Here is a 23496-nt window from a genome sequence, read left to right on the forward strand (position 1 = left end):
CACAAATACCAAGGGACGACTATTTTAAATCTTTTCTCAGTTAATTAGTAAAATACTTTTGAGAATCTAATAAAAGCTATGGAGTATCTCTTCAAAAAAAATCTGCACATATATACAAATTTTGCATAATTTCAGTAAATTCACAGACTGTCTAGGGCCCCCTTCCATGGAACCCAGATTAAAAACCCTGATGTGCTACAGTAACTTATCTGATTTTTAACTTCATTTTTTACAAATTTGTAAATTACAGGAAATTTTGTGTCTCTTTCTGTATTCTATCCTATTCCATTGGTCTGTGTGTCTATATCCATAACAGTGTCATACAGTTTTAATTACACCAAGCATCTTTCTGCCTCAAAGCCTTTGCACTTGCTATTCACCATGTGTGAAACACTTTTACCCCAGCTAGTCTCAAAGTAAACTCCTCACTTCAAGGCAGGCCTCAGCTCAAATGCGACCTCCTTAGAGTCCTTACCTGACTACCCTATTTTTATATTGGTTCCCTCACTCTCTAGCTCTTACACAGCTTCATTTTTCTTCATGACATTGATCATTACTTCACATTGTATTATACCTTTAATAGTTTCCTGTCAGTTTTCTCCACAAGAATGTAGGGACATTTTTTTTTTAAACTACTGTATCCCCAGAAATAAGTACAGTCCCTGGAATATTATAGGCAGTCTTTTCAATTGTTAATGTAAATCACCAAACATTAAGTTTGAACATGGCAACTTATTTGCTTACCCTGCTGGTCTAAGTAAATAAAAGACATAAAAGATGTATTAGTTCCATCTAGCTCCCAGGAAAAGTCATTTGTCAATTTTCTAGAATAGGACTATGAAGGTTTAAGGGGCTAAGAGTTGTTTCGTTGTAGTTCTTACTGTAACCATGTGAGAATAAAAGCAGTGAGCTGTTTAAGGAAGACTTGAAATACATTTGATAGGACAACCTCACTTTTGAAAATATGAGTTACCTGGCAACATTGTTTTTTCTGCTATAGATCTTCTCTCTTCAACTGTCAGCTACAAGGCAATTAAATACACACACACACACACACACACACATTTTTTTTTCTCCCTCTCTCTCTCTAGGAAAATATGCAACCATTTGTAAGAAAATAAACACATGTATTATTCATGACATGACTGGATTATCTTCACAGTACTCTGAGCCTATAGAGTATGAATTTTAAAGTCTATCATTTACTATAGTGTTTCTTACGGACAAGAAGGTGCCTAACAAACTCACAGAGAAGGGTACTCTTAAAGATACATGTTTTTTTCTTTGGGTGATGAACAAGTGCTGATTTATTCATGCTCTCTTTCCCAATTTCATGGTGACTAATAGCCCACATCTATGTGAGGTTGAAGGAGTAGTCTGTGGTCACAAAGAAGTTTTAAGTAAACTCTCGCAAATCAGGACTTAAGCAATGATCTTGACATTACTGGCATGGAATTCCAACCAACTGAATTGACAGACAATTAAACATATATGTAAGATATATTTGTTAACATTAAAATAGTTTACAGAAAGAATTGGAAAATAATCACTACTCTAGTGGAAAAAAGCAAAGAAAAAAAGATAAACTCTATTATCACATTACTGTTATGCTGTTATAGACGCTACTTACAGATGTTTCATTTTCATAATAAACGGATGACTATGTTGTTCAGAGTAAACCTAAGTGACGTTAAAAAATATATATATAACACTGATCCTGGATATTAGAAGCACTGTTTCCTAGGGCTTCATTAAGACTAGTTAATGAGTGGAAAGAAAATCTTCTGGGTTTTTTGTTCTCAAAAGTTAAAAAAAAAAAAAGTTATTTCAGCCACATTTACAACGTATGGTTGAATGAACAACGGAAATACATGTGATGCTTTGATCATGTACAACAAAGACTCCTATGAATGTTACTTTCTGGTTTTTACACTTGTTGGAGGAAAAACTTATTTAGGTATCTCATACCTATATAAAGAAAAGACTAAACACAAGTAAAATAGTACCATGCAAATTCAATTATGGAAAATTAAACTAATACAATTTTTAATTGTTCAGTAATCAAGTTATTTTGTACATAGGCCATATTTGTTGATATGTATATATCTTATGAGATTACAGGGGTTATTTGTGATTTTCTATTATTACTACCAACTACAGGTATTTAGAAATATATATTAGACATAAATGAATCAAACTGTTTTCCACACATATATATTATTAATGTTGATTGTATGTGCATGTGTGTGTTTGTGAAAAAGAAAAACAAGCATATTAAACAGGAGACAATGTAGTTCCAAAGACTAAACATAAATTTGGATTCTGACTTCTTTGAATATAGAGTAAAAAGGTAAAATTATCAGCATTAAAAAAGTAAAGGAGGGGGCTTCCCTGGTGGCGCAGTGGTTGAGAGTCCACCTGCCGATGCAGGGGACACGGGTTTGTGCCCCAGTCTGGGAAGATCCCACATGTCGCGGAGCAGCTGGGCCTGTGGCCCATGGCCACTGAGCCTGCGCGTCCGGAGCCTGTGATCCGCAATGGAAGAGGCCACGGCAGTGAGAGGCCCGTGTATTGCCCCCCCCCAAAAAAAAAAAAGTAAAGGAGGAGTTTCAAGATGGCAGAAGAGTAAGACGTGGAGATCACCTTCCTCCCCAGAAATATATCACAAATATATCTACATGCGGAACAACTATAGAACACCTACTGAATGCTGGCAGAAGACCTCAGATGTCCCAAAAGGCAAGAAACTCCCCACGTACCTGGGTAGCACAAAAGAGAAAAAACAGAGACAAAACAATAGGGACGAGACCTGCACCAGTGGGAGGGAGCTGTTAACGAGGAAAGGCTTCCACACACTAGGAAGCCCCTTCACGGGTGGAGACTGCAGGTGGCAGAGGGGGAAAGCTTCGGAGCCACGGAGGAGAGCGCAGCAACAGGGGTGTGGAGGGCAAAGTGCAGAGATTCCCGCAAAGAGGATCGGTGCTGAACAGCACTCACCAGCCCGAGAGGCTTGTCTGCTCACCCTCCAGGTGGGCGGGGGCTGGGAACTGAGGCTTGGGCTTTGGTCAGATCTCAGGGAGAGGACTGGTGGTGTGAACACAGCCTGAAGGGGCTAGTGTGCCACAGCTAGCTGGGAGGGAGTCTGGGAAAAAGTCTGGAGCTGCCAAAGAGAAAAGAGACTTTTTCTTCCCTCTTTGTTTCCCGGTACATGAGGAGAGGGGGTTAAGAGAGCTGCTTAAAGGAGCTCCAGAGACGGGCGTGAGCCGCGGCTATCAGCATGGACACCAGAGACGGGCATGAGATGCTAAGTTGGCTGCTGCCGCCACCAAGAAGGATATGTGCATGTACAGGTCACTATCCACACCCCCCCTTCAGGGAGCCTGTGCAGCCTGCCACTACCAGGGGCCCATGATCTAGCGACAACTTCCCTGGGAGAACACATGGCACCTCAGGCTGGTGCAATGTCATGCCAGCCTCTGCCGCATCAGGCTTGTGCTGCACTCCGTGCCTCTCCCTCCCACCACTCTGAGTGGGCCAGATCCCCCAAAGCAGCTGCTCCTTTAATTCCGTCCTGTCTGATCAGAGAACAGAAGCCCTCCGGCGACCTACACACAGAGGCAGGTCCAAATCCAAAGCTGAACCCCAGGAGCTGTGCGAATAAAGAAGAAAAAGGGAAATCTCTCCCAGCAGTATGCTTCTGTGTGTGGTTTTGTCTGTATAGCTTTGCTTTTACCATTTGTCCTAGGATTCTGTCTGTCCGTTTTTTTTTTCTTCTTTTTCATATGGTTTTTAGCACTTGTGGATTGGTGGATTTGTTTTTTGGTCTGGTTGCTCTCTTCTTTCTCTCTTTCGTATTTTAAATTTCTTTATTATTTTATTAATTAATAAAAATTTTTTAACACTTATTTTTAATTTTAATAACTTTATTTTATCTTCTTCTTTCTTTCTTTCTTTCCTTCTTTCTTTCTTTCTTTCTTTCTGTTTTTCCTCCCTTTTATTCTGATCTGTGTGGATGAAATGCTCTTGGTGCTCCAGCCAGGTATCAGGGCTGTGCCTCTGAGAAGGGAGACCCAAGTTCAGGATATTGGTCCACCAGAGACCTCCCAGCTCCACGTAATATCAAATGGTGAAAATCTCCCAGAGATCTCCATCTCAACGCCAAGACCCAGCTCCACTCAATGACCAGCAAGCTACAGTGCTAGACACTTACTCCAAACAACTAGCAAGACAGAAACACAACCCTAGCAGAGAAGCAGCCTAAAATCATAATAAGGTCACGGACAACCCAAAACACACCACCAGACATGGACCTGGCCATTAGAAAGCCAAGATCTAGCCTCATCCACCAGAACACATGCACTAGCTCCTCCACCAGGAAGCCTACACAACCCACTGAACCAACCTTAGCCACTGAGGACAGACAACAAAAAAAACGAGAACCACGAACCTGCAGCCTGCAAAAAGGAGACCCCAAACACAGTAAGTTAAGCAAAATGAGAAGACACAAAAACACACAGCAGATGAAGGAGCAAGATAAAAACCCACCAGACCTAACAAATGAAGAGTAAATAGGCAGTCTACCTGAAAAAGAATTCAGAATAATGATAGTTAAGATGATCCAAAATCTTGGAAATAGAATGGAGAAAATACAAGAAACATTTAACAAGGACCTAGAAGAACTAAAGAGCAAACAAACAATCATGAACACAATAAATGAAATTAAAAATTCTCTAGAAGGGTTCAATAGCAGAATAAGTGAGGCAGAACAACAGATAAGTGACCTGGAAGATAAAAGAGTGGAAATAACTACTGCAGAGTAGAATACAGAAAAAAGAATGAAAAGAACTGAGGACAGGCTCAGAGACCTCTGGGACAACATTAAACACACCACATTCGAATTATAGGGGTCCCAGAAGAAGAAGAGAAAAAGAAAGGGACTGAGAAAATATTTGAAGAGATTATAGTTGAAAACTTCCCTAATATGGGAAAGGAAATAGTTAATCAAGTCCAGGAAGCACAGATAGTCCCATACAGGACAAATCCAAGGAGAAACACACCAAGGCACACATTAATCAAAGGATCAAAAATTAAATACAAAGAAAACATATTTAGAGCAGCAAGGGAAAAACAACAAATAACACACAAGGGAATCCCCGTAAGGTTAACAGCTGATCTTTCAGCAGAAACTCTGCAAGCCAGAAGGGACTGGCAGGACATATTTAAAGTGATGAAAGAGAAAAACATACAACCAAGATTACTCTACCCAGGAAGGATCTCATTCAGATTTGATGGAGAAATTAAAAGCTTTACAGACAAGCAAAAGCTAAGAGAACTCAGCACCACCAAACCAGCTTTACAACAAATGCTAAAGGAACTCCTATAGGCAGGAAAGACAAGAGGAGGAAAAGACCTACAATAACAAACCCAAAACAATTAAGAAAATGGTAAAAGAAACATACATATCGATAATTACCTTAAATGTAAATGGATTAAATGCTCCCACCAAAAGACACAGACTGGCTGAATGGATACAAAAACAAGACCCGTATAGATGCTGTCTACAAGAGACCCACTTCAGACCTAGGGACACATACAGACTGAAAGTGAGGGGATGGAAAAAGATATTCCATGCAAATGGAAATCAAAAGAAAGTGAGAGTAGCAATTCTCATATGAGAGAAAATAGACTTTAAAATAAAGACTGTTAAAAGAGACAAAGAAGGACACTAAATAATGATAAAGGGATCGATCCAAGAAGATATAACAACTGTAAATATTTATGCACCCAAAATAGGAGCACCTCAATACATAAGGCAAATACTAACAGACATAAAAGGGGAAATCGACAGTAACACAATCATAGAAGGGGACTTTAACACCCAACTTTCACGAATGGAGAAATCATCCAAAATGAAAATAAATAAGGAAACACAAGCTTTAAATGATACATTAAACAAGATGGACTTAACTGATATTTATAGGACATTTCATCCAAAAATTACAGAATACACACTCTTCTCAAGTGCTCATGGAACATTCTCCAGGATAGATCATATCTTGGGTCACAAATCAAGCCTTGCTAAATTTAAGAAGATGAAACTGTATCAAGTATCTTTTCCAACCACAACTCTATGAGACTAGATATCAAATACAGGAAAAAGTCTGTAAGAAATACAAACACATGGAGGCTGAACAATACACTACTTAATGACCAAGAGATCACTGAGGAAATCAAAAAATACCCAGAAGCAAATGGCAATGAAAACACGGCAACCCAAAACCTATGGGATGCAGCAAAAGCAGTTCTAAGAGGGAAGTTTATAGCAATACGATCCTACCTGAGAAAACAAGAAACATCTCAAATAAACAACCTAACCTTATGCCTAAGACAATTAGAGAAAGAAGAATAAAAAAACCTCAAAGTTAGCAGAAGGAAAGAAATCATAAAGATGAGATGAGAAATAAATGCAAAATAAATGAAGGAAACGACAGCAAAGATCAATAAAACTAAAAGCTGGTTCTTTGAGCAGATAAACAAAATTGATAAACCATTAGCAAGACTCATTAAGAAAAAAAGGGAGAAGACTCAAATCAATAGAATTAGAAATGAAAAAGGAGAAGTAACAACTGACACTGCAGAAATACAAAGGATCATGAGAGATTACTACAAGCAACTCTAGGGCAATGAAAAGGACAACCTGGAAGAAATGGACAAATTCTTAGAAATGCACAAACTTCCGAGAATTAACCAGGAAGAAATAGAAAATATGAACAGACCAATCACAAGTACTGAAATTGAATCTGTGATTAAAAATCCTGCAACAAAGAAAAGCCCAGGACCAGATGGCTTCACAGGTGAATTCTATCAAAAAATTAGAGAAGAGCTAACACCTATCCTTCTCAAACTCTTCCAAAACATAGCAGAGGGAGGAACACTCCCAAACTCATTCTAGGAGGCCACCATCACCCTCATACCAAAACCAGACAAAGATGTCACAAAGAAAGAAAACTACAGGCTAATATCACTGATGAACACAGATGCAAAAATCCTCAACAAAATACTAGCAAACAATCTAACAGCACATTAAAAGGATCACACACCGTGATCAAGTGGGGTTTATCCCAAGAATGCAAGGATTCTTCAATATATGCAAATCAATCAATATGATACACATATTAACAATTTGAAGGAGAAAAACCATATGATCATCAATCGATGCAGAGAAAGCTTTCGACAAAATTCAACACCCATTTATGATAAAAACCCTGGAGAAAGTAGGCATAGAGGGAACTTTCCTCAACATAATAAAGGCCATATATGACAAACCCACAGCCAACATCATCCTCAATGGTGAAAAACTGAAATCATTTCCACTAAGATCAGGGACAAGACTGGGTTGCCCACTCTCACCACTATTATTCAACATACTTTTGGAAGTTTTTGCCACAGCAATCGCAAGAGAAAAAGAATAAAAGGAATCCAAATCAGAAAAGAAGAAGTAAAGCTGTCACTGTTTGCAGATCACATGATACTATACATAGAGAATCCTAAAGTTGCTACCAGAAAACTACTAGAGCTAATCAATGTATTCGGTAAAGTAGCAGGATACAAAATTAATGCACAGAAATCTCTTGCATTCCTATAAACTAACGATAAAAAATCTGAAAGTGAAATTAAGAAAACACTCCCATTTACCTTTGCAACAAAAAGAATAAAATATCTAGGATTAAACCTACCTAAGGAGACAAGAGACCTGTATGCAGAAAATTATAAGACATTGATGAAAGAAATTAAAGATAATACAAATAGATGGAGAGATATACCGTGTTCTTGGATGGGAAGAATCAACATTGTGAAAATGAGTCTATTACCGAAAGCAGTCTACAGATTCAATGCAATCCTTATCAAACTACCACTGGCATTTTTCACAGAACTGGAACAAAAAATTTCAAAATTTGTATGGAAACACAAAAGACCCCAAATAGCCAAAGCAATCTTGAGAAAGAAAAATGGAGCTGGAGGAATCAGTCTCCCTGACTTCAGACTATACTACAAAGCTACAGTAATCAAGACAGTATGTTACTGGCACAAAAACAGAAATATAGATCAATGGAACAGGATAGAAAGCCCAGAGATAAACCCATGCACTATGGTCATCTTATCTTTGATAAAGGAGGCAAGAATATACAGTAGAGAATAGACAGCCTCTTCAATAAGTGGTGCTGGGAAAACTGGACAGCTATATGTAAAAGAATGAAATTTGGACCTCCTTAACACCATACACACAAAAAAACCCCTCAAAATGGATTAAAGACCTAAATGTAAAGCTAGACACTATCAAACTTTTAGAGGAAAACATAGGCAGAACACTCTATGACATAAATCACAGCAAGATCCTTTTTGACTCACCTCCTAGAGAAATGGAAATTAAAACAAAAATAAACAAATGGGACCTAATGAAACTTAAAAGCTTTGGCACAGTAAGGGAAACCATAAACAAGAGAAAAGACAACACTCAGATCAGAAGAAAATATTTGCAAATGAAGCAACTGACAAAGGGTTAACCTCTAAAATTTACAAGCAGCTCATGCGCCTCAATATCACCAAAAGAAATAATGCAATCCAAAAATGGGTGGAAGACCTAAGTAGACATATCTCCAAAGAAGATATACAGATTGCCAACAAACACATGGAAGAATGCTGAACATCATTAATGATTAGAGAAATGCAAATCAAAACTACAATGAGATATCATCTCACACCAGTCAGAATGGCCATCATCAAAAAATCTACAAACAATAAATGCTGGAGAGGATGTGTAGAAAAGGGAGCCCTCTTGCACTGTTGGTGGGAATGCAAATTGATACAGCCACTATAGAGAACAGTATGGAGGTTTCTTAAAAAACTAAAAATAGAACTACCTTACGACCCAGCAATCCCACTACTGGGCATATACCCTGCGAAAACCATAACTCAAAAATAGTCATGTACCAAAGTGTTAATTGTAGCTCTATTTACAATAGCCAGGACATGGAAGCAACCTAATTGTCCATCAACAGATGAATAGATAAAGAAGATGTGGCAAATATATACAATGGAATATTAGTCAGCCATAAAAAGAAATGAAATTGAATTATCTGTAGTGAGGTGGATGGACCTAGAGTCTGTCATACAGAGTGAAGTAAGTTAGGAAGAGAAAAACAAATACCATATGCTAATACATATATATGGAATAAAAAAAAATAAATGGTCATGAAGAACCCAGGGGCAAGACGGTAATAAAGACGCAGACCTACTAGAGAATGGAGTTGAGGACACGGGAAGGGGGAAGGGTAAGCTGGGACAAAGTGAGAGAGTGGCATGAACATATATACACTACCAAATGTGAAATACATAGCTAGTGGGAAGCAGCCGCATATCACAGGGAGATCAGCTCAGTGCTTTGTGACCACCTAGAATAGGGAGGGTCGGAAGGAGGGAGACGCAAGAGGGAAGAGATATGGGGGCATATGTATATGTATAACTGATTCACTTTGTTATAAAGCAGACACTAACACACCATTGTAAAGCAATTATACTGCAATAAAGACGTTAAAAAAAGAAACTAAAAGAAAAAAAGTGAAAAGTAGAGATATAGTAAAAATTATTCAGTTAAAGTATTATACTCGAAAGTAAAATAATTATGCCCAGTAAGATTATTTTAAGTAAGATAAAATAATAGTAAAGCTACTTTACTTTGCAAAAAATAAGAAAAAAGAAAATATTTATAAAGAACTAATTTTACTAACCTGATTAATTTTTCTTTGCTCTTGTATAGCTCTTTCAATTGCCTGAGATACTTTCTCTTGATCTTTTGCATGTTCAGTCTTCCATAACTCCCTTTCTTCTGCATGGGCTTTTTCCAAATTTTTTCTTTCTTCTTCTATAGCTTTTAAAACTGCATCCTTCATCACTTCTTTCTCAAGCTTCAAAACAAATAATGACCAAAACAAAAATATTTGAATGAGTGACCACAATAGTTCCTGGAATAAGACAGACTTGAGTTAACCTAAAAAACTCAAAATTTTGATCTTATAGGGTTTATTTCTGACATTGTTTTTTTTTACTCATACATAATAACTGCTGTAAAATAAAATTAATTATTTGTTTTTACACAAATAACGAACTTATTTCCATGGCATGTCTAAACTTCAAAGAAACCAAGTCTTGGCCTAAAGTAGCAGTGTTCAAACTATTTTGTCTTAGGATCTCTTTATACTCTTAAAAATTATAGAGGACTTCTAAGAGCTTTTGTTTACATGGGTTATACATATTAAGATTTACTGTATTAGATATTCAAACCAAGAGAAAATAAAAATACTTTATTAATTCATTTATAATTAATAACAGTAAGTGCATTATATATTAATAAATACTGTATTTTATGAAAAATAACTACATTTTCCAAAATTAAAAAGTGAGAAAAATGTTTGTAAACCTCCTTACTATCTGACTTAAAGAAGAGAGCCTAGATTCTTATACCTGCCTTCTGTATTAAATCTGTAATGATATTTTTAGTTGAAGTATATAAGAAAAACCCAGCCTCACAAATATATGTAGAAGAAAAGCGAGAATTATTTAGTAGCCAGTTGAGATTACTGTAGATATTCTTTCTGATTCCACACCAAAACTTAACAAGGGGTAGTTCTTAACGGTAAGTTGCAATAAGAAAAATAAAATCATGTCAATGAATTTTTTGTACTCTGTTACATTACAATCTTTTCTTGCATTTTGAATGAATCCTTTATGTATTTTTTAAACATTTTTTATTTGGCAAACATTGATTCAATGACTTATGCATCTCCTCCAGATGTTGACACATTTCGCTATATTATAACCAAAAAAGCCACATTTTTGTTAATAACACCATCAATCTCATCAGAAGAGTCTTTATTAAAAAGTAGAAATAAATTTTCTAAAATTCTAATTTTTTTTTTAAAGCTCGAATTTTATCATTGGCAACAAGAACTGTCAGTTTTTGTCCTTAAGGTGCTGGGCTCACTCTGCTTATTTTGGACAAAATGTCTGCCAAATACTAAAGTCTGTATAACCCTACTAATTCAGTAAAATGGCGTTCAATGAAAAAAAAGAGCCTATTTCAGTTGCAACTCAAACAGCTGCACAAGAATTTTCCTCAAGAAAACCATCGTACATAGTAAAGTCCATGGACCTCCTACTCCTGAGAGACTTACCACTTTTTTTCTTGCTTCCAGTTCACAACCAAATTTGACAAAAGTCATTAAAGCTGACAGCCACCATTTTTTGAACTCCTGTTTTATTGCACAATTCTTCTCCTAAATTATTCTCTTACTATGTTCACCAATGCCTTCCATGTTGTTTAAACCAAACGATATTTTTTGTTTTAATCCTTACATTCATGACCTCAAAGCAACATTCTATATAGTTGATTATTTCTGACTTTGTGAAGCTCTCTCTTTTCTTGGTTTTCATGAGAGCCTGCTGCTTATATTTCTCCTATGCATTTTGCTGAGTCTTTTCAATTCAATTCTTTGTAACTTCTTCCTTCCTCTGGATTTTAAATTTTGGAGTTCTTTCAGGGCTAAGAACTTGGACCAGTTGTTACTCTACTTGTTACTCCTTTGAGGTAATTATACATGACAATAATTTCCATGGCTACTATTACCAACTCTCTGTTGGAAAACAAAAAAACAAAAAACAAACAAAAAATCATACTAACCCATATTAATATCTTCAGGAGATTCCCATCTACTGAGCTGTAAATGTCATGTAGATTTAGCTGCCTACTTGACTTTATCATCTAGATATATCACAGGCAGCTCAAACTCTATACCAAGGAAACAGTATTACTTTCTATGTTGCTGCTGAATATTCTGGCAGTTCACAAACTGGCCACCTCATCCACACCAAACATGTTGACTCTATCTCCTAACTACTTCTAGAATTTGCCTATTTCATTCCTTTCCAAGCTACTACTACTACTACTTTATTTCTGCCACTCACTATCTCTTATGCAAACTTCAGATGCACTCTGTTAATTCTTTCCCTGCCTTTGGCCTTTCTTGCTCCAATTTCCCCAAAATTAATGTCAGTTACCATTATGATGCACCTATACTCAGAAATTTCTATGTGTCTCTACTTACCTATGGAATAAAATTCAAACTCACTCTTCAGAATGTTAGCCATCCTCCAAGGCTCAGTTCAAAAGTAATTTATTGTTAAAAACTCCTATGGGGGGCTTCCCTGGTGGTCCAGTGGCTAGAGCTCTGTGCTCCCAATGCAGGGGGCCCGGGTTCGATTCCTGGTAGGGGAACTAGATCCCACATGCCGCAACTAACTAAGACCCAGCGCAACCAAATAAATAAATAAACAAACAAACAAAACAAAACAAAAAAAACCCTCCTATGAATGCCATGGAAATACTATCTATATACTCATAATAATTTAATGCATTTCTTCTTACCTTATTAGTACATAAACAATATTTTTTTACGTGATTGTAAATTCTTTAAGAAAAAGACAAAATCGTGGTCATTCTTGAACTTCCACCTCAGCACAGTGATCTGTACCTATGAGACTTTCAACGTTCGTTTACTAAATTTAAATCTAAATCCCAAACTCAACACTCAGTGCTATATTTGTGTTCAAAAATTAATAAACAGAAACCTCAATTAAATAGTGTCAGGAGACCATAAGGCAGAGCTCTCACCTTATAAGTGCTTCGACAATGGCAGAGCCCAACAGGAAGAAGACAGACTCCTCTACTTCCCTGGCAAGAACTCGGCCAATGAAATGCCCTGGACTCTGTTTACCACAGCCCTCCCAACTTCCTTTTCCCCTTGATAAAGCATTCTCCCTTGCTGTATGGGGACTTGCACGTGGCTCACCATGGTTGCAGACCCCAAATTGCAATTCTCTGCTGTTCCTGAATAAACTCATTATTGCTGGAGAAATATCTGGCAGTCTATTTATTTTAGGTTAACACTTTGGTGGTCCCTATAGGACCAGAGAAGACCTCCGAAGGCTCTGGGGCTATTGAACAGATGTGGTACCCACAACTGAGCCCACTGTCGCTCACTGCTTTCTTGCTGACCTTGGAGTTTGAAGGTACGTCTTTCTCCTAGATCCAAGCTCATGCCCTCTTTGTGTTTGAAGCTCTCCAGGTTTTATTCAGAATCTATTTTAAGGTTTCGTCTTTCTGGCTAAGGCCTTGTTCTGCATGCATTTGGAACTTTGGTCTGATTTTGAGATAGGACTGTTTCAACCGAAGCTGGCTGGAAATGCCTTCAGCCCATTCCTTTGGGAATAGGGACTTCTTCACTGAAAAGTGTATTGGTTTTTCAGCCTTCAGCCTATTCCTTTGGAAGGGGCTATTCTCTGGAACTTGCCTGTAAAAGTCTTTAGCCTGTCTCCTCTAGGACCAAGCTGCCTCCTTAGAACTGGCTGGTATTAGTTTGCAAACTTTTTGAGCTGTAAGTTATTTAAGCTGTTTGAAAATTGTTCTTTTATTCTAGAGAAAAACCTCTGAGAAATGGGATCGCAGTTAACTAAGTATTTTGAGGGCGCTACCCCTACAGGGACTCCAGCCAAACTGATATTTAAAAACCATAGTCCCTACCCCTTCATGCTCACTTCTGACTAAAAGGACCGACCTGACCAAAGGCAAGTTAAAATATCAGTGGCCATTATGGGAAACTTTTGAAATCCCCAAACTTAATTTCCTTAAAACTGAACTAGATCACAATAGCTCAAAAATTTCCAGAACTAAGTGGTATGCCTATTTCGATTGGTATCTTAAGGCTTTCCAATATTATCAGAAGCCTAAAACTCTCTCTCTGCAAAATAAGATTTTAAGATTAACTGAGGCAGACCAACAATTAAAGAAAGATGAAATGGCTCCCAAAGCCTCAGGTTCTTCTTCCTTGGCTTCCTCTGGTACCATCTCGTCTCTCATCCTTGCATCCTCATGGCCAGACTGTGCCTCTGGCGCCATCTTCCTCCCACCCTTCTATGCCGCTGATGCCTCCTCTACACCCCATACTAATTATCCTGTCAATCTTCTCCTTTTCTCTAAAACTCTTCCCACCCCCTTTCCCTCTGAACTTTTCAGAATTTTTCCCTATAAAGTTAAGCCTTCTGAGGATCCAGAAGTTAAACTCTTAATTTCCTATATTCTCTGGATTAAAGCTGAACTGCAAGCCACAGTCAAATATTTTCCCAAAGTAAACCAAAGATCCTCACAGATTTGCTGAGGAATTTAATATAGTCATTCAAACTTATCAACCTTGTTTGTCTGACTCATATCAGTTGGTTCATATACTTGTTGGTTAAGGCCAGGCCGAGCATAGGATGAAAACTGCTAATTGGGAAAATCCTGAAAGGTCTAACTTATATGGTCAGGCTCAGGCAATCGCTAGGTGGCTTCATCAAGCAATTCCTAGGGCTTTACCAAAGCCTGTTGATTGGAACAGAATTCAGGCTTGCACACAAACACTGGATGAACCTGTTCATGACTACTATATGACTTCAGACTGCTTTTAAAGAAAATTCTCGTCTTCCCTCAGATGTTGATTCCACCTGGGCAGCTTTTAACTCTGTGTTATTAATGGGCTGGACTGGGACATTTTCCCTTTTAGTAAAAAGGACTAGGATGAAACAGAAAACTATCTCTATTTCAGACTTAATTAATCTAGCAAACCAGCTCTCTCACACTCCACATGAGTCACCTAAAAGGAAGAACACCATATTTCTTAATCTTCAAATCCAGCAAATGAAGATTCCTGAATGAAATCAAAACTTTCCCAGTTTCTGCTATTATTGCAAAAAGCCAGGACACTGGGAAAGACTGTTACAAATTTAAGTGTTTGAGTGCCTTCAGTCCTCTAACCAGCCTTTCCACTGTCCTTTCAATTCTCAATAACAGGGCTTTGAGGAATTATATAGGGGCTCTTCCCAGTTCTCCCTCTTAATCAGCGTGGAGAAATATTTCTCCTGATTGAGGATGAACCTCTTCCTGTTCTGACACCGAAGGCACAATCTTGGTGTTCAACCCCACTACTATAAAGCAGCCCATGCTGTGGTTCAAACAGTGGGGATCGCTAATGAACTTCACGTTTTAGTCATGGTCTGTAGATTTCATAGTGGACTGAAAGAAGCCTTCCCTTGCAGACCGGTTACTCCCTCTTCTGGGGCTAAAGTACTTTTGGAAAAGACTGTCCCTGCCTGAGGAGTTCCTCTCAAACATCACAGTGATTTAGAAATCCATTTTACTGGCTAGGTGCTTCAACAAGTTTGCGCTGTTTGGCCAGCTTTACAATGTTTTCACTATGCTTATCACCTTCAGTCCTCTGGTTCAGCTGAATGCACTAACAGCATTATTAAGATTCAGTTAGAAAAATTTGTAGAGGCCCTCCAAATACCTTGGCCAAAAGCATTTCTGTTGGCCTTCTAAATCCCAGATCCACTCCTTTTGGAACTCGTAAACTCTCACCCTTTGAGATGGTCACAGGATACCCAATGCACTTGGCTCCTGCCTCTTTTGACCCACAACTGATAAAAGGAGAGATACTCCAATATTGCAAAGGCTTAGTTGTTTCCATTAAAAATAACCATGCCCTGGTAGAGCAATCTTTTCACAGTGCGCCCTTGGGAGATGATGACCTTAAGCATCACATCTTGCAACCTAGCGATTTTGTCTATTGGAAAAGACACTTCCAAAAGAATGCTCTTCAACCTCACTGTAGAGGCCCCTATCAGGCACTGATAACCAACCCTTGTGCCACCAAACAACAAGGAACAGACTCTTGGATTCACATGACACACCTAAGGAAAGCACCTAACCCTGACTGGACCTGTACATCATCTGGTGACTTGAAAGTAAAGATTTCCCAGAAATGAAGCAGATGACATCTGATGAAACAGCTTTCCCAAGATACCCAGGCCAGGCCTCTTAGAAGTCTGTCACCAAATCTTTGATGATGACATAACACTTCAGATGATCTCCAATGTCTATAATCTTAATAACATATGGACTTCAGAAAACTGCCTAAGAGGTCTCCCTCCTACCCCTCCTTGTTACTTGAATGTGACTGCAATAGTCTTCCAATCTGCACTTTCCCTCTGACATGAGACACCACACCCAGAAATTGAGGGACAAAAAGAGCTAAAACTAGAAACCTTGATTCTTGATCAGTGGTGCTTTCAGAAAAAGGTCTTCATCAAAGGGGAAAATGTAAAAAAATTCATAAACAGAAATCTCAATTAAATAGTGTCAGGAGATCTATCTAAGGGGGAACTCTCATGCCCTGCAACTATAGTAGAGACCAACAGGAAGAAGAAAGACTCCTCTCCTTTCCTTGCAGTGACTCAGCCAATGGAAAGCCATGGACTCTGTATTTCCTGTAGCCCTCACAACTTCCTTTCCTCTCTATAGAAGTGTTCTCCTTGGGGCTTCCCTGGTGGCGCAGTGGTTGAGAGTCTGCCTGCCGATGCAGGGGACACGGGTTCGTGGCCCGGTCTGGGAAGATCCCACGTGCCGCAGAGCAGCTGGGCCCGTGAGCCACGGCCGCTGAGCCTGCGCGTCCAGAGCCTGTGCTCCGCAACGAGAGAGGCCACAACAGTGAGAGGCCCGCGTACCGCAAAAAAAAAAAAAAAAAAAAAAGTGTTCTCCTTGCCATGTGGGAACTTGTACATGGCTCGCCATGGTTGCAGACCCCAAATTGCAATTCTGTCCTAATCCTGAATAAACCCATTTTTGCTGGACAAATATCTGACAGTATATTTCAGGTCAACATATGTATATATTAGTATACATATTTTTAACATCTATGAATATACTACCCAGATCATCTATTTCAAAGTTGACTTTAAAAACCACATACCTTGATACATACATACATACATATATACATACATACACACATACACACACACACTCATTACTTGTATGATATCTGTCAAATACCAAGTAGATATTAGTGTTCCTATGTAGATATATTATTTTAAACAAGTGATTAATAATCTAAATGTAAAGCATTTCAACATCATCATTATCTTGTGTAATGTAAATTTAACAAGAATATGAACAGTAGAAGAAGAAAAAAATTTTTTGATTTTTTTGGAATGAAATATTTTTAAAATTAGATTGACTATACCATTAATGAACTCAGTTTGTTAATTCCACTTATTTACAAAGAAACTGATTATTATTGATGGGTCTCTACCAGGCAAATAATTAGACATAAAGATGACAAAAACAATTCTTATATGAGACCAACAACATTCATTTTAGGCTTTGAGGTGGGGGTAAACATAACAAAAGTAGAACTATAATTGAAATTAAGCTACTGAATAAACTTTTCAGAGAGAAATACCTTTGCAGCAGATACTAATGCTTCTTTATTTCTTTGCCTTTCTTCCTCCAAACATTTTTCCAATATTTCCTGAAAATGATAAGACAGCTAGACATTAAAGTATTATTTGAGGTAACAGAACATTCTTTCCACAGTCCAAGCAAACTTAAAGTATTACCTTCTGTTCTTGAGATTGCTGAGTCAAAGCTTCCTTTATTTTTTCTTTTAACACTTCCTTCTCTGTGGCAAGCATTTCAAGGAGCCTCTGATGCTACAAGGAAAGATAACTGCATTATGATTATGGCTCTGAGACTGATAATCTATCAACACGGAGAACATCTGGTAGAATTCATTTGAAGTAGTTACTAGAGGAAACAAGAAAGTTTGCTAAAATGAAGGCTTAGGAGCCAAAAAACCTGAATTCACCTTTCTTCCATCAGTCAAGATATACTTTTTCGCCCCCAAACTCAATAAAGTACATGACATGAGATCTAATTTAAAAACATTCCAAATATGAAGTGAATCAGAAAATGATAAAATGTCCTTTCCTAAAATTAAATTTGGAAAATTTACCCATTAAAATTATTATTAGCTTTCAGTAAGAGAGCAATCAGATTATAACTGATGTTTACCTGATGAATAATTACCTTAACAGATTATTTGTGTTTCTAGTAAAGCACTGTTACAGAAATTGAAAGATGACTGTTCTCATCTCAAGATTTTACCACAGATTCAAAAAAATAAATCTATGAAAACGGTCAAAGGAATATTATGTGATAGCTAATGTTAAAGAATATAAAGTTCATGTATTTATTTTTATTCCAATGTACGAATGGAAAAGCACACAGAGCCATCAGCTAATTATCATGGACTAGACACTTGGAGTTTGAACAAAGTTTTCTTAAGGAAGTTGAACATTTGTAGCCTCAATATCTTCAATATAGATAAGCCAGATACTTGTTCTGAACAGTGCTCTTAGGAAAAACAAAACATATATACATATACATATACATATATATACATACATATACATATATATTTCTACTCACATAGATTTCTCATTCAGTTACTAAAGGCAAGTTAGATATTTTCTCAGATTTAGAATGCCATTTACATAGAAGCCTCCTTTAAATATAAACCAACTCTGACACCCAATATTTTAAAACAGATCTATGTCATTCAAAGTTGTTCTGATTTAAAACATTTTTTAGGCAGGCAGTCTACATTGAGAGTAAGTGACCAAATAGTTAGAAAGTTAAGATAATCTATTATTCCTGTTTTTAATTTTAATGTTATTTTTTATCTTTATGTTTCAAGATAACAAGAAAAATTACAAAAATGTGGTTTTTCTTAAAAAACAAATCCAAACTGTGATATAAATCATGACATGGTGATGGGAAATTATTGGTACCATATGAATTTGTGAAAAGAATTTGACTAATAAATCAGTAGGCTTATCATATGATATGTAATAACTGAGACTTTAATGTTGTATTCTTTGAAAGTCTAGATGCGCACAGCATTTCATAGTCAGAAACAATACCTAATCCTATTTATAAAACACGCATGATAAAATGTGTTTTATCAGGCAAATAATTAGACTTCAAAATGATAAATATAATACAATTCTCATATGAGACAAAATATTCAATTTAGGCTTTGCGACGGGAGTAAACCTAACAAAAACAGAACAAGTAAAAATTATTGGAATTAAACTGCAAAATAAACTTCTCAGAATCATCAATAATTTTGAAAATGATTTCTCCTTAAAATGAACTGTTATATTAATGTCAGACTAATCAATAAGTAATTAACTATAAGTAGGCCATGCTTTTCCAGGGGTCCAACAAGAACTAGTCAAAGAGGATAACATTAGCTAAAAATGACAATGCAATGTTTAGAAAATTCATTCCTGAGCTTCATTTCTTAATTCTGACAGTACACTATAATAGAAGACTATTTTTGAGCTTGTTTGAGGCAAAATAAACCTCACATTATCATTTGAAAGAAGCATCCTACATAAAATATACCCTAAGTAAAAGCATAGATCTACTTGAGAGAATACAAGGTGACTGACTTTACTTTAGATAGATAGTTAGATAGATAAAAATAGCTAACTTTTTTTGACCACTTCAAAGTTTCAGATGCTGTTAAAAGTGCTTTACATGGGACTTCCCTGGTGGCGCAGTGGTTGAGAGTCCGCCTGCCGATGCAGGAGACACGGGTTCGTGCCCCAGTCCAGGAAGATCCCACATGCCGCGGAGCGGCTGGGCCTGTGAGCCATGGCTGCTGAGCCTGCGCGTCTGGAGCCTGTGCTCCACAACGGGAGAGGCCACAACAGTGAGAGGCCCAAGTACCGGGAAAAAAAAAAAAAAAAAAAAGTGCTTTACATGTGGTTGTACCATATTAAACACAACAGACTGCTAAATCAGATGACATTCTTTCTCATTTTCAGATGAGTGATCTGAGACCCAGAGAGGCTAAGTAATTTACCAGCTCTCAAATGCAGAGCTTCAGCAATAATTATATCGGCACACTCATGTTCAGCAGTAGTAATCACTTAATAGATAAAAGCAGTGCCACTATTACCTAGTTACTAAAGCTACATAATATAAGTAGTATGTCTGGTAAGACCTCACTTCCATTTGCTTTAAAAGAATTTGAATAATCTATGCTTTTGATTTTGTTCTTTTCAGAATATAATTAAAATAAGATAATTTCTTGAATAAATATCAATTGATATTAGGAAAGATGACTCAGAAAGATGCTGAATGGTGTGGCAAAAGTTTACGTCTTAAACAGTTAATTTGTAAAGTGAAGGATCCACAAGTGGCTAATCAAGAACCATATAGGGGCTTCCCTGGTGGTGCAGTGGTTGAAGTCCGCCTGCCGATGCAGGGGACACAGGTTCGTGCCCCGGTCCGGGAGGATCCCACATGCCGTGGAGCGGCTGGGCCCGTGAGCCATGGCCGCTGAGCCTGCGTGTCTGGCCTGTTCTCCACAACGGGAGAGGCCACAACAGTGAGAGGCCCGTGTACTGCAAAAAAAAAAAAAAAAAAGAAGAACCATATAAAGTTCAATAAAATATAATGTTTTTGTAAGAATCACATACATTCATCGTGAAAAATGTAAAGAAGTGAAAATCATCCAGGGTTCCATTACCCAAAGAAAATCACTGATGGCACTTAGACAAACAACCTTCTGGAGAGCTCTCTGTGTATTTAAATACGTAGATATACATAAACATTTTATATAATATGTTTATAATACTGTTCTGTAATCTTTTGCACTCAAGAAAAGTACTGACATATTTCTATATAAATACAACTATGCTATTTTTTGTTTTATGAAATTAAATTTACATTTTATCATTGTGCTATCTACACACATTTATGTTGTCTGCAATATTTGTTTAAAAAAAATCTTGATTTTTATGCATGCATCTTTGTGAACTTGTGAATTACAGTCTTATGAAAAATTCCTAGGAGCAGTATGAGCAGGTTGAAAATTCAGCATGTTTTATATTTTGATGCATACCTTCAAACTGTACTCCAGAGAGAAAATACCAAATTACAAACAGTAGCAGGACAAGGGATGAGGGAGATGATCCTAGAGAACAGAATCATGGACTATAACGGCAGCTAACTAAGGAAACTGTTCCACTGGAACAATATCCTATAAATGTTGATTTTCTATTGGTCTTTTCTTCTTAAAATTGTTTAAATTATAAATTAAATCATAAATCTTCATGGTAGAAATTCAACTATATATTTTAATATCTTATTTTTAAATTAAATTGTCCTAAAGGAAAGTTTACCCTCATATACTAATTTGTAAATTATTACATATCATTTCCCTATCAACTTGTCCATCTCTCTATGTAAATTTATAAATTTGCAAATGCATTTTTTCCCAACCATCATACAAGAAATATTTGCTTGGTGTGTACCAACACCTGACAGTGTACTAGTTTCCAGGAATGCTGCTCTCATGGACATTAATGTCTAATAGACAATCCATGAAACATAAATATATTTTCTTATATTTGACTTGCAGAACTATTTTATAAAATAAATTTTCTTTAACAAATACCATAACAACTAATTTTTTCCCAAAACACACGTAACTTTTTAAAAGTAGGAAGTACCAAATATGATTTGGAAATAAATAAGTAGAAATAAACTTTTAAAAATATACAAATTTTAAATAAAAATTTCTAATAGAAAAAAATACAGTTATCTCTCAGTATCCATGGGGCATTGGAGGTCCAACTAATTATAAGTGCTTTTACAGGAACAGATGGCAATAAAAGAAAAGGTGGCCATAATAATTAAGACCTCAATTATTACAGTACAATATTCTTGCCTTTTATTTACTAATATTAACTATTTGTGGATAAAATATGTCTACAGTGAGAAACATAGTTTATGACATATAAACACCTCAGGACAGTGCCGGTTAAATAGTAAAATTTAAATGTTAAGTGCTATTATTACACTACTACTTGTACTTCCTTTGTATATTTTGGTAAGATATATAATATATAACAAAAATTACCATTTTCACCAATTTGAAGTGGACAAGTGGTATTAATTATACTCACAATGCCATACAACCATCATCACTATTTCAAAATTTTTTCATAATCCTCATCAGAAATTCTGTGCCCATTAAGCAATAACCCATTCTTCCTCATCCCAGCCCCTGGCAACCTCTAATCTACCTTTCATCTCTATGAATTTGCCTATTCTAGATACTTCATATACATGGAATCAAACAGTGATGGTCCCTTGTATATGGCTTATTTCACTCAGTATAATGTTTTCAAGGTTCATCAGTGTTGTAGTATGTATCTGAACATCATTCCTTTTTATGGCTGAATAATATTCCACTGTACATACATACCACTTTTATTTATCTATTCACCTGTTGAGGGACACTGGAGTTGTTTCCACTTCTCAGCAATTATGAATAATGCTGCTAAACATTCACATACAAGTATCAATAAATAATATTCGCAACACAGCAATGTACAAAGGTTCCAATCTTTCCATATTCTTTACAATATTTTATTTTCTGCTTTTTAAATTATTATTACTATAGTCATCTTGGCAAACTCACTGTGGTTTTTATTTGCATTTCACTATTGACTGAGCAAGTTGAACATCTTTACAAATGCTTTTACTTCTGATACTATAACTACTCCTTTTCAACTATTACTAGTATTGTCTGTACAAGAAGGAAAATGATTGGAGCTCTTTTTTGCAGCTTTTATAGGGGACGGTAGTAGAAGGTGCACTGGATTTGAGGTTTGTTCATTGACATATTCTTCCAGAAGTAGCAATGCCTTTCCTCTCTGGGACAGATATTATTTTAGTTATTTAATCACAATAAGCTAGAAATTATAAAGTATCAACCTTTGGCCAAAAAGGTTTCAGACTCCCTTTATTATATCTAAAGTAAAGTATAAAGTATATCTGGAGATTGACTGTATTACTTCTGCCATCTGCCTCAACAGAGAATTGCTTAATTGTCTCAATTAACATTCAGCACCCTGGAAATGGCACACATGGATTTTGATGATATAAGAGATAGTACATTCTTTTGTACCTTACTAGCTGACCATTCCAAGGTGAGGATGTTCTGAACACCTTTTGTTACATATCTCAGAGCCGAAACTGAACCAATGAAAACATTTATCATACGACTCTTTTCAAATATTTATAATTTCGAAACACAGATACTTTCTACAGAATTTGCAAGACATAGCCTTACAACATTTTGAGAGGCACTATGAAAATTAATTGAAATCTAAACCAGTAAATCTCATTCAAGAACAGTGAAGAGTTTATTATATTTTGTTTATCTAAAATATTCTATTGATTGCTTCTTAAAATTATATTGAAATTTTAGTAATTTTTAAAGCAAATTGAAGAAATAAATGCAAACCACAGAGTCCCAGTAATCTTACAGAGTAGCTGCTTAATATAAGGGTATCAAGGACAATCCTTTGAAATTTAGCTTAAAACAAAGGCACTCAGAAATGGGTTATGCTTTTCCCCTCTTTTGGAAGAACTTTTTCCAAGAGAAAAATGTTTGATATAGACTCAAATATAAATATAGAGGT

The 23496-nt window shown here is 36.6% G+C and overlaps 1 protein-coding gene across 4 annotated transcripts in view; it reads right to left on the reverse strand.

Annotated features, from left to right (window-relative positions):
- Positions 1–23496, reverse strand: part of CCDC91 (coiled-coil domain containing 91) — a 401471-nt gene that overhangs the window by 93053 nt on the left and 284922 nt on the right. For all 4 annotated transcript variants that reach the window (XM_082636831.1, XM_082636829.1, XM_082636828.1 and 1 more), the window contains 3 exons: positions 17548–17640; positions 17391–17459; positions 9789–9965 (listed from right to left, as the gene is read on the reverse strand). In XM_082636831.1, coding sequence (XP_082492957.1) covers positions 9789–9965; positions 17391–17459; positions 17548–17640 — 339 coding nt within the window. The remainder of the gene's footprint in view (positions 1–9788; positions 9966–17390; positions 17460–17547; positions 17641–23496) is intronic.

Source organism: Mesoplodon mirus (genome assembly GCF_964341445.2).
Source record: "Mesoplodon mirus genome assembly, chromosome: 11".
In the NCBI taxonomy this organism is placed as follows: domain Eukaryota; kingdom Metazoa; phylum Chordata; class Mammalia; order Artiodactyla; family Ziphiidae; genus Mesoplodon; species Mesoplodon mirus.